Raw genomic sequence first — 12,700 nt, forward strand, 5'->3', positions numbered from 1 at the left:
TCCGTAGCATCAACAAGCTGATTCGCTAGTGTACACACTCTTTAGAAACACTAAACCAGTTAAAAGTGGCGAGAGTGAATACTGGAGATGATGACGAACAATGTTTAACAAAAATGATGTCATTTGCAATGCAACTTCACGGTTCCCTATCTAACTTCTAATGAAGGGCGCTAATTTCGCACTAAAGAAACTTAGTTTTATGTCTTAGTTGTGTTATGTTCAAGTTGAGTAATCTTCATTACTATACGAATTTAAGTTGTTTGCAAGATGCGTTAGACTTCATCTGACGAAAGGTAGTGTGAAATCGAATACTAGACAACTGTCTTCATGTTCGCCTAGTTCAAATATGTCACATTTGTGCGAGCATATCAAATTTCGTCGGCTAACTCGTTATATCGTATACACTACGCTTCAAGTCTGCTTGATATGTATGAAGTGTTGCTAGAAATAATGTTCCAGTCGTATATGAAGTATTGTATATTACATTTATATTTTAGGTAAGGGAAAGAGACAAAAAAGGCAAAGTTGTTCAACAAATTTCAGAAATATATAAAAACAAATAATTCCACAGATAAGATTTAATCAAAAGACAAATGCCCCATTTCCATTTGACGATTCCATCATCTTAGTAAATGGTTTCTGACTATCTTCACGAACTCGTAAATGTGTTCTAAGTAGGATGTGCTCCAAAACACCAGTTCTGATGTCCATCGTAGTAATCTCTGACTTAAGACGCTGAATAGCTTGTTTAATACGCACTACAGACGAACTGTCTGTCATACTCAAGCCTTTTTCGTCCATCTCTGTTTTGACACGTTCCAGTTCTTCACTGATTTCAGATAAAGTACGACTTCGAGTAGTGATTCCGCCACTTGCTTCTCGATACTTGGCATTTATATCATTTAAGTTATCCTATAATAAAGATACAAGTATAAAAAGATCATACATGTAGCAGTATTAATAGTTTGTGAAATACTGTCTGAGTATACACATAAAACACTTGTTTGTAGTACTCACGAAATAAGTTATCTTTAGAATAGTACTTTTCACAATATTAATTGTATGCATATTCCAAGTATTCATTATTAGCCAACAGTATTTACATCTCCCTTTTTAGAACATTCAGTAATTTTTGTCATGATTTTCATGAGCTTCTAATGATATCACTATTTTGACGTTTCTAATTGGTATCGTATTGTAGTAAACTCATTACGTTTTTTAATTCCTATATGCTGTAATTTAGACAATTAGTTCACTGTAAAATTATGTTTGGGTCTGATTGAAAGCATGTCTACACCTCAATCTTTGTCTATCCTCGTTGGTTGTAAACACAGATAACCGATAACTTTACCTACATATTGATTAGCACAAAATACATAGACATGCTCCGACTTTTCACTTACTTCCCAGTGTGCTTGCCGCTTTCGTGTTTGTAGATTTTACTAATTAATAACAATACACTCACAACAACTGGTGTTTTGGCTTTTGAATATTCTCGAGTAAATTAATAGTGCTGTCAGAATAACTGGTCTGCTAAAATACACAGTTAACAGGATGTATTTCGAAGTCAAATAGGGAGAAATCGACCTCTACAGTATACTATACATTTGAGTTAAAAGTTTACTTACAGGAAATTTCGATTAGCGTACACCTCATACTCACATTCTTCGAAATAATTTATAACACTGAAGTTCCGGCATAATAACTGACAGAAACGTTGGGATTATGAGTATTTCAAAGCTAAGACTTTGTTTTCCATTGTATCAATATTTAAAGCGTAAGAAATACGTTGCGATACGTCTTAGCGACCTTCAGTCAATGGACAAGGCAATTACTGAGTCTTAGCAGTAACAGTTACAGCAAATCGATCGTAAAGGGTTTTCTCATGCATTCAAGTCACGAAAGTTAGTATGTAAACTATCTTATAAGGTTCAATTACGTAATGCGCTACGATGGATAATTTTAATAAATTATTTCAACGAGAAATGTAGGTTGAGAATGGGACTAAACTTTTGTATCTTCAGTTTTCTTTTAATCCAACATATTCCTAATACTGCTGTGATAAGTGCTTCATATTCTTGAAATTTTTATTGTGAAATTTTAAGATTTATACAATTCTAACGAGAATTACTCTCAGTTTGTTCACTTATCAACCAGACTTCTACTCAGATAATTGGAATGGTGGCTTAGTCTTTTTGTCACCCTACTTTCAACTACTGACTCGCTAATTCGAATTAACGTATGTTTTTGTGTATGAATAAACCAGTATAAGAACCTGTATATGTGTATTGAGTTACGTTAGCTATATTACAGTTATTGGAATCGTATGCACTAAACTCCAGCATATATACGTCGAAGTTTGCATTGGTTTACTATTAGTTTGTGACCAGTTAGCGGAAAAATATCTTTCCGAAATGTAAATTACAGGATTCAGTACGTATTTTCATAGTCAGCCGTTGTAGGTGACAAGGTTCCAGGACTGATTAAAAAAATCAACTGATTGTTTGACTAGGAGGTCTGTTCCGGTTGAACAACTCAAGGCAATATGAAAAGATCTTAGGAGCCTACCTGTACAGTTCTATATTGCGCCAACAGAGGCTCCACTTGATTATTCATATACTTCTCTCGGTTATTTATTTTATCGACATCTGAATTCAGGTCATCGTGTAATCTGATTAATTGGGATTTAGCATCCTGAAAGGTAGTTTCGATTTCCATTATCAGCTGCTTCATTTGATCCAGATGAGTTCTCCAGTCTTTGACATCACTGTGAACATTGACACGTAGTTGTGGTAATATTCGTTCAACTTCAAGTTTCCAATCTGCTGGGTCTGTAGAGCATTCTAAGACTGCACGATTATTCGGTCTTTTCTCATCTATTTTGCCTGCAGGTTTAAGTTCTGTCTGTTTTTCAGTCAAATCTGTTTTATGACTTTGGTTAGGTTTTAGATTAATTCCTATAATTAATAATGAATAGTCTTTTAAAGATAACAGATACAATCAACTGATGAGTTGTTACATAACGGAATCTGATTTACCCAGTCTTTATTGTGATCTCAGTACGTGAACTTTATTTGGAGTCCAGTGACATATCTGTCAGGAGATGGTTTACTCCATAGTTCACAGGTTTTAAAAAATATGATTCCATATGAGTACAGTTTTTACATTTTCACTGACAAATTAACTTGTACATAACTATACACCATCACGATTATAATTTTGGTCACAAGTCGATTAATTTTATCCTGAGATCGTCAAGATAAATCATTGAGAAACGTCTACATAGAAATGTTTAAAAATCATGTGGCCTGAAATGTTTAGTTCTTATTTTATTGATTTGGATTTCGTATATTATCACTGAAATGTTAATTCATGTTAATGAAGAAAAGGATGGATATACGATTTGTAAAAAAATGTGGTGTAGTCAATGCATGCTTTTGTTTAGGAAAAATGAAAGTTAGGAAAGTTTTCAACATTATGAAACCCGTGAAATGCGGTAATAGTTCCTACAATATTGTTTTGCTAAATTTCGGACTACACAGTCTTAGTTTGGCCATTACTAAAGAAAAACTTTTAATTTCAAAATGAAGAAACAGTAATTTACCTTTTAAGTCAACCACCTCTTCATCATCGTCATCATCACTTTGTTCCTCACAATTCCCTAGCCTGTCGCAGTCTGACAGACTATATTTGAATCGACTACCGATTGAAGATCCGACCCACTCTTCTGTTTCTTCGTCAGTTTGCGATGATTCACCGTCTTGAACACCAGACTCTTCTACTTCATCTTCTGGATATTCAGGTGGTAGGAGTTTAATGTTTTGAACCTGCAGGCTTGCGTCAGCCAACATGTTAAGAACATTAATGCAATATTCACCACATCCACTTTTCAGTTTTAAAGGTGGGAACTCTACAACATATCCTAGAGTTCTGACAGCATCTAAAATAGTTGATATTGTTGCATTCGGATCGTCGTATTCTTGCGGTTGGTCAATTTTACAGTTTGCCTGTGAAATCAGCCACGCAGCTAGGGTAGTGAAATAATGAAATTGTTCACCAGGATTAGTAGGAATTGCAAAATAATGTCTTGTGATAGGTTTTTGATGTCGTCGCCTACCAATGACTTATTATTCTTAGATGTGATTACTTGCAAAATTTTTTCTCATAATTCAGTAGTTTGAGTTTTTCACTCAGACTTTCCATTTGTGCAAAAACTGCATATTGATACTTTTGTTCTTCACTATGTTCATGGCTTTTAGCTTTTTCTCGTGACATCTATGGTGGAAAAAAACAACTAGTTTATTCAATTATTGAGTTTGATATATCAAATTAAGTATCAAAATTACGTTAGTTAGATAATTACAGAACCCTATTATCCCCGTAAAACTAGGATAATTTACTAAAATTGTGACTAACAGCTAACTTAGAATCAAGTAAATAAGATCTTACTAGGGACACACTATCCTCACGATAATGGTTGTAAGTAAAAGCACATTAACTCATTGTTGAAAAGTTGAAAATTAGATAGTTACATAAATGTCAATAGTGATAATCATGTGCATAATTAAATAAATTAGGGATTGAGAACTGTATAACGATTTATTTTCTAATATTTGATAACTGAGGGTTTATCTGATGCCGAATAAGGTTTGTACTTATCAAAAATAGTCTAAAACAAGTAAATTCTACAGATTTGTAGTTTTCACCGTGTGAAAGGTACTCATTTTTAAACCAGGAATAGTAAGCTAAAACATTTTTGGATAACTCAGGTGACTAGCATATTTTGAAAACCATCTAGTAGAGACCAATACATTCACCGTTATACTTTGGTTCCAATCTGACAGAAGCAGTTTTCGGTTAGGCATCTAATAAAAGAAGGGTCCATGAATGCAAATAACTTTATCAATGAAAAGTATTGAGTTAATATTATTGTGAAATAATGTGGTCAAATCTGAGAAAAATATGCATTGGCTGTGATTAAATTAGGTATTTTATGTATCCATATTAAGATTATTTATTCATAGTTAAATATGGCTCAAAAAATGGGAGTAAAAGAAATCCACAAGCTTAATTAATTATCGAGCATGAATTAAATGATATGATTATTTTCTAAACCTTATTTTAAATGTCATATTTTGCATAATTGTTATTTCATTCCATTAATATCTACTGATTTTAATAACACATTTTAATTCCACAACACTCATTCCATATTTTGATACCAATCAGTAATTTATAAATTCCAAAGTAAATCACTTTCTAATTTTCTGTGTCCGATTCATTTAACTAGACACACATTCATTGAGCTTTACGTCTTTGTGAGCATAGGTATCGTCTTCAATAATTTGTTACCACCCTGAACGGCTCATTCTTATGCTTGGTTGTACGTGGTCCCATCTACCAGCGTAATTTGTACTTATGACCAACACTTTACATGGCATAAATGGTTATAAAGCAAATATATCCGTATCATGGCTTATAAAGTTTCAAGTATTATATATCAGGTATTTATCAAGTAATCCGAAAGTCAATGTCTGACATAAAATTACTTATACTCATCAACAAGCGCTAAGGATATTCATGTCTTTGTAATATAGTAAAATGTTTATCAGTAGGTTGCTAGAGACAAGCATGGTTATATAATCTGAACTTTAGTGTTGACTATGTTTGATCGGTTTAGTTCGTGATCTTAAAGTTATATCAGATAGCGTAGTCGATGAATCCAGGTATCTTACATCTTTTACACCAGACGTCAATGTGGAGCAGTTTTAAGATGCATTCTTACATTTGTTATGTGAAATATTTATGTTCAACACTTAAATATTTGTGAAATGTGCTCAGTGAACTGCGTCCTGGAAATGATGAATGTTTTTTAGATATCCTAAATTGAACGACAAATCTTCGGACAAGATGTGAATTCATAAGAGGCGTTTGAATAATTTGAGTGAACTCGAACAAAGAAACGTCATAGGTAAAAGTTTTCCATACATAACATAGTATTTAGGAAACAAGTTCTTAGGCTGCCAAAATGGTATAAACTATAGATGTTTGATATTTCGTTCGGTTACCAGTCATAACTCACATATATTACAAGAGTCTAAGTACCTGATGGAATAGTACTTGTGTTTTGAGGCTGGTATACTTATATACAGTATAATCTAAATGTTACTCAAAAGCAACGACTATAAATCTTTATACTGGTGTCCTAATAAGATACATATGTAATAAACGCTACGTAATTAAGAAGATCTAACTGAGACGATGCATGGCTTACTTCTATCGGGCTCACGATTTTCATGTGCTGTGTAATAACGCTAAGACATTTCGGTCGTATCTTTAGTACATTTTGTGGGATTATGATCTTTACCTTTTGTTTATTTACCGGTGGCATCAAAGAATTGTGCCTAAAAACGATAATATAGAAGGATTGTTCTATTTACGAAAATTGACGAATGCTAATTACCCCCAACATTAATAGGAAAGTCTGGGATGATGTTTTAATAATATAACGCATAAACTCAGTGACCGGTCAAACTACTAGATCACTTCAATTGGTAACAAAATAATTGAGCTAGTCTCTTCAAAAAACTACCGGGAAAGTAATTTTACTTAAAGCAGAATTAAATTCAAATGATCATAGTGTAAAATGGTTACCGATAATACTTGTTGAAACATGCGCATTTTCTCCAGATTCATGATTAATTTTAGTGTGGGATCACAGACGCACTAATACAAGTTTAGAAAAATGTAAGATGGGATCAAGGTATACACTAGGCCATGACGATATATATAGTTAGGACAGAGCTACAGGCTATAAATACAGGGTTTTTGGAACGACGAATATAAACCAAAAGTGATAGAAATCGCTGGGTTTATGATTCTAGAATTGCAACGAGCCTTCCCGTATAATTCCATTTTCCAACCACTAATGTATACACAGGAAAAAGCAGACTAACAATTGTGACATTAGTAACCGTATTAATCATACTGTACGTATTTTGTGGCCAGCTATTCACTTTCGTATAGCATACACTTCAGTGTTTATGTCAGTATTTTTGTGTCCATATTTTTTAGTCATTGTATACTAACTATATAAGCTGAGTCACTTTCAATTCACTGATCTTAACCAAAAAGGCCAATTTACGACTACTTGTACTCTGCGTAATGTTCTTTTATTCGTTTTTATCGTTTATTTGTAAAATAATGTGCATGGAATATGTAAACCTTTAGTACTACTCATATTTGAACTGTTTGTTATTGTCGTTATTAAAAATATCAGCTTACGAAACGTATGCATGGAGCTGGTAAGGATCCTTGTTTCATCATTGTCGTCGTTACCAGTCGGAGTCAAAATTGGCTATAAAAACTTGGCAGCATAATCATAACCATGGTGGTGGTAAATACCACTATAACTACGAGTTTCCCGATATATTTGTTTGCAGTAAGTTGTTATAACAACTGATTTCGATAACTTGAACTTACGTAATAATGTAGATGGGCCGTCTATTTCAAGGAAATCTAGTCAATAGTTATGGCCTACATTAAGACGCATCGCTACCCCTAGTTTTAGAGGTATATTCATCATAGGTATCTATGGAGAGAATACTAAGCCGACTGACTTTGATGAAATATCTGAGGACATTATTTCTGAATTAAAAGAAATGAGCGATCTAGGGCTGAATATTGTTAGGTACAATAAATAGGTAGCTATTAAACTAGTCGCTGTAGTCTATGACGCACCTGCTCATTAAGATGTTAGATACACAGTTAACCACAATATAAGATTAGGCTGCGATAGGTGTATTGCAGTAAGCCGTCGCCTTGACGGGAGAATGAGGTTTCCAAGTGATGAATATACATTGCGATCTGATGACAGTTTTCGCCAGCAGAGCCAATCAATTCGCTATCAAGACCATTCCAATTTCGGGACACTTGCATTAACATGATTTCTGCATTCCATTTAGATCCAATGAACATTGTATACTTAGATGTGGCAAAGAAGCTAATCAGTCTATCGATAGATTTCTATCACAAAAGAATTATAAACACGAACAAATCTGTAATTACGGATATAAATAAGTTAATCTCAAGTTGTGTTGAAAATCTTCCATCAGAATTTCAGCGTAAATGTCGGGCATCAGACTTCTTCCCAGTATGAAAAGCGACAAAATGTTCAGTTTTCCTTCTTTATTCAGCCTTCGTTACTCCTAAACATTATTTACCATTACCGTTATACCTGAATTTCAAGCTTTTAGCACTAGCGATGTATTTGTTAGCGCATCCCACATTACATAGCAGAGCAACGGATTCTGTTAAGAATGATTTATTATATCTTCATAAAGAATATGAATGATGGAATGGAACTGAATATCTAGTTTATAAAGTGCATTTGTTGAAACACCTTTGTGATGACGTTCGTTCACATGGAGCTTCAGATTCTTTTCATTCTTCCCATTTGAGTCCTGTATTAGATAGATTGAAAGATTGGTGCATAGCAGTTATACTGTAGCAAAACGAGCAGTTCAGTGTTAGGGGGAAATATCTTTATGTGGTAGGCTGTAAGCCAGCGTTTCTGCCCACATCCGTCAAGTCTGGTCACAAAAACCAAATAACGCTAAAGAACACTAGACTAAATCCGTTTGCGCCCGATAACGTTATTATATTACACGGTAAACATGAGCTAGTCATTGGTAAAGGGGAAAACGGAATAATTAAATCTAGACAATTTATTGTTACATGGGATTACTTCACTGAACATTTCCTTCTAGTGACATAGGTATATCTATGTGCTTGATAGTTATTCATGAGTACATATGAATTTCAATTAACGGTGTAAACTGTAAATGTATTTCCGTTAACCGTCTTAGTAATGTAGATTTGTTCATTGCTAGATACATTCACGTGAACCGCATTTTTGTCTTGCTAATAATATTACTTCAAGTCCATTCCTAACCATTTTGTAGTTCATACTTAACGATGTACCAAGCAAGAGGGAGGTCGTAATTGCAGCTAGAAAGTGGAGTGTAGGTAAAGAACTTTGTTGGTATGCTACCGACTTGCAGAACAAAGCCCAGTCAGACAATAATTGGTTACTTCTTATGTACAAGGTCACCCACTACTGTGGTGACTTATAAATACAGTGTCATTCATTTGCTATAGATAGTTTACAGACTGAAAAAGAGTTGTTTATTGGTTCAATAATTTTGCTGGTTACCATGCTAGTAGTTTGATGGATGAAAATACCTAGCCACTAAACGCAGAGAAGCCGAAAACGTCAGTACAGTAATTTTATTAATATTTTGCAGAGGTGAATCGAAACGGAAAGAAGAGTTTCTGTATAATTTCGTTGACACGTGTGTGGCTAAAATGAGGGCTGGAAACAACCGTGTTCAATATTCTAAATCCAGAATACTGGGCACTATCATATCACCGGCTGCGAAGTAGGCGGTTTTAATTGAAAATCTTAATAAACTAGTTCAACACAGTAAATGTATCACCTTCAATGTCCGAGTGAAAGCGTATGAGCAGTGCGTTAGGGGCCGAGTAAGTTACGTTTCCAATTTAAGTTAATGCTCAGGATTCGATGAACCACATGCTGTTCTGCAAAATATGCCATCAGCTTTATCAGACTTGAGTGCGAACATTAGGCAGTTGGTATCTAAGTGTAATGGATGTGACCATTCACGAAAACATGATACTGAACGAGCAAGTTTGCAGTTCCCTTTGTCATCCGAAGAGGAACTGCGAAAGTCGGATGCATGTCTTCAGAAAGAAGATACGAGGGGCAAATCTGCAAGTCCACTAAATTTATTTGATTGTTACTTCAGTTAGTCAGTCGACAACAACATAGAACTTCGTACGTACGTACATCAATTCAAGTTGCCATACCGCATTAGCACAGAGATACAATTTTCAATTCAAATCCCGTAGTGGTAAATGTAGTATGAGTATAAGCAGTAATCGGAAACATTTTGCTAAAGTGCTTGAAATCGCGACTCAAGGGTATTTTCACATGATACAAACTACAAAAGTGTCACAGAATAAAATCAGAACATGAATGTATTAATCTAAAGTTATAATTTTTTATTGTTGTTCTGTAGGTGCAGTGGTCAATATTAACGAGCATAACTGTAATTCATACTCCACGTCGACAGTCATCTAACAAACTAAGATAGTTGAAAATCGTTGCAAGTTTTTGTGTTTATTAAATTTCAGAATAAAATACTGCAGTTTAAGAAAGGCTTTCTCATTGAAATGCAATTTTATGTTTACATTAATTTTTATTAAAGCCTTTTCTTGCCATGTATTGACTCGCATGTGAGGCGCTTGAACTAATAAAGCCTGTGTTGTGGAAGGCAGTTCAATTAGATATGTGTTTATCAAGTGGGACATATTTTCAATTAATCCATTACCTGTAAGTTCTTTTGTAGATCTTCGCAAATGACATTGTAACTTTGCACTTACAACGTAAATATGTAAAGATCGTAGATCGAGCATCTGTCTGTTATTAATTTGCTCGTAAACTATGATGTTATTTTTAGCTAATAAATGTATTTAGCCATGTATCATTTTTTAGTCTGGTCAATTATAGTCTTCGTGTGTTTTGTGATGAAAGTGAAGGCAATATCTGAGAGGTATTTGTGCTTAGGTGAATGACGGACAACCAAGAGTGTAATTCAACAAAAGACAGACAATTCAGCATGAATTTAGGCTAAAAGTAGACAACTCAGCGACATTTCAAACGGAGAGACAAAAAGGAGTTTTTGACATGTTCCTTATTTTGTGATGGAACGCCCCCTTAATTTGCCCCCTGTTTGCTTTTATTGTTTTTATTGGTTGATTGAGAAAGATGCATCTTAATTCATTTCAACTAAACTTACAATCCATTAGTAGCAGTGTTTTCAATAATTCAGTGACGATTGATAAAATGGCAAGTGTGTGATTAAGCAATCACGAACTATAGTTCCTGAAATTATTATTTCAAAAGATTCTGTGTAACAATCTTACAATATTGGGAGATTGTAACACCTCAAATATTTTGAGGTATTCTCCAGAATCCAATCACAATTAGCAGTTTTACCCAAACTTTTGAGGATGCTCCCAAGCATGTGGAAATTTCAGGGGGTTTTGTGCAATTTTGAAAAAACTTTTCTTCAAAATTGCTCTGAAATGGATAAAATTTCCCCGAAATAGGGATCTGTTTTTAGTGAAAAAACTCTTGCTTGTGTTTGTATACACATAGACACCATGTAAAAACCATATAAATCTCACCTGATCGTGCTTACGACTTGAAATATTTGATATTACTTTATCTTTCAGACATTTGTATCACACGAGTGTACATTCTGTTGCCATAGTTTATGCCATTTGGTGAGTTCAAACAAAGCGTGGTACTCAGTCTTCTGTCTTCAGTAATAAGGATAGGGGGTCTACCGACCTATATTAATCTTTGCAGTTTGTAATACTGTGGAGGTCCAATCTCGTTTTGAATATATCGACAGAAAATGCTGATATTACATTTTCCGGTAGAGAATTCCAGTAATTCACTACTCGATGAGAGAAACCAAACTCCAGACGTAAACGATTTGATCTCAGTTTTTGAACTTTCTTCGAATATCCTCTCAAATGATCAGTCCTGGGCGGAAGTAAATGGTAAGACATGTTAATATCAAGGTCATCGTTCAGTATACGATACCGTATTCTACGGTATGATAACGGAAATAAGTTAAAGTGTTTGAGTCTGTCTTCATAAGATAGGCCAGATAGACCTTGTACCATCTTGGTCCCTCGTCGTCGGACTTTTTCCAGCATATCTGTTTCGTACTTGAAAGAAGGGCTCGCTGCTTAAATCCAATATTCTAAATGTGATGGCACGAAAATCGGGTATAATAATCTAAACATTTCATCATCTAAATATTGGAAAGACCTACGCATAGACCGTAATACCCTATAGCCTTTCACAGCAGCAGCAGCCTTACAGTGACTGGTGATTTTGAGATCGCTGCTTAATATGACTTTTAAATCTTTATAGTTTCTTACCTTGGGTAGCACGAATCCACATATTGTGTAGTGATGCGATTCATCATAATTATTTATTTGCATCGCTGCACTCTTGTTAGGATTTATTTCTAGTGACCATCTGTCCATGCATGCCACCAATGAGCTGAGATCATTCTGTAATACTATCTATCCCACATACTGTGTATGGGTCTCCATATTTTCATGTCATCAGAGAAGAGTAGAACGGATGATTTTGCTATAGTTGGTAGTTCATTTACATAAAGTAAAAAGAAGAGTGGACCGAGGTTTGTACCTTGGGGAACTCCATTTTTCACAGGTACTCACGAAGAAAGAGCCCTATTTACCCTTTCCGTTTGTCTCCTGTCATGGAGAAAGTTACTTATCCAATCTACGACTGTATAATGGATTCCAAAACATTCCAGTTTGAATTTAAGACCAGAGTGGGAGACCTTATCGAAGGCCTTACCTAAATCTATGAAGATCACATCCATAGGAGTATTCCGATCTTTTGCAGCAGCCCAATCTTCTCTTGCAATCAGATTTGTCAAGCATGATAAGCCTCTCTGAAAACAATGTTGTTCCCTGGAGAAAAGATTATACCCTTCGACATAGTTTATAGCAGATATTCGAATTATTTTTTCAACAGTTTTACAACTGCACTAGTTAAGCTAACGGGACT

General features: G+C 34.7%; 1 protein-coding gene across 2 annotated transcripts; it reads right to left on the minus strand.

Moving 5' to 3' along the window:
- Positions 1–582: 582 nt before the first annotated feature.
- Positions 583–11,338, minus strand: IFT57 (Intraflagellar transport protein 57; the record flags this gene model as incomplete). Of its 2 annotated transcripts, XM_012939855.3 has the most annotated exons (5): positions 11,272–11,338; positions 4,148–4,275; positions 3,605–4,113; positions 2,569–2,957; positions 583–912 (listed from the first exon to the last, which is right to left on the minus strand). In XM_012939855.3, exons 2-5 carry the CDS (start codon positions 4,273–4,275, stop codon positions 583–585), a joined length of 1,356 nt encoding a protein of 451 aa, XP_012795309.3. In that variant the 5' UTR covers positions 11,272–11,338. The 2 variants fall into 2 exon arrangements, with proteins under 2 accessions (XP_012795309.3, XP_051071898.1); XM_051211797.1 differs by lacking the exons at positions 583–912; positions 2,569–2,957; positions 3,605–4,113; positions 4,148–4,275 and adding exons at positions 10,089–10,966; positions 11,008–11,164.
- Between the last annotated feature and the right edge of the window lie 1,362 nt (positions 11,339–12,700).

The sequence above is a fragment of the Schistosoma haematobium genome, chromosome ZW (assembly GCF_000699445.3).
Source record: "Schistosoma haematobium chromosome ZW, whole genome shotgun sequence".
Lineage (NCBI taxonomy): Eukaryota > Metazoa > Platyhelminthes > Trematoda > Strigeidida > Schistosomatidae > Schistosoma > Schistosoma haematobium.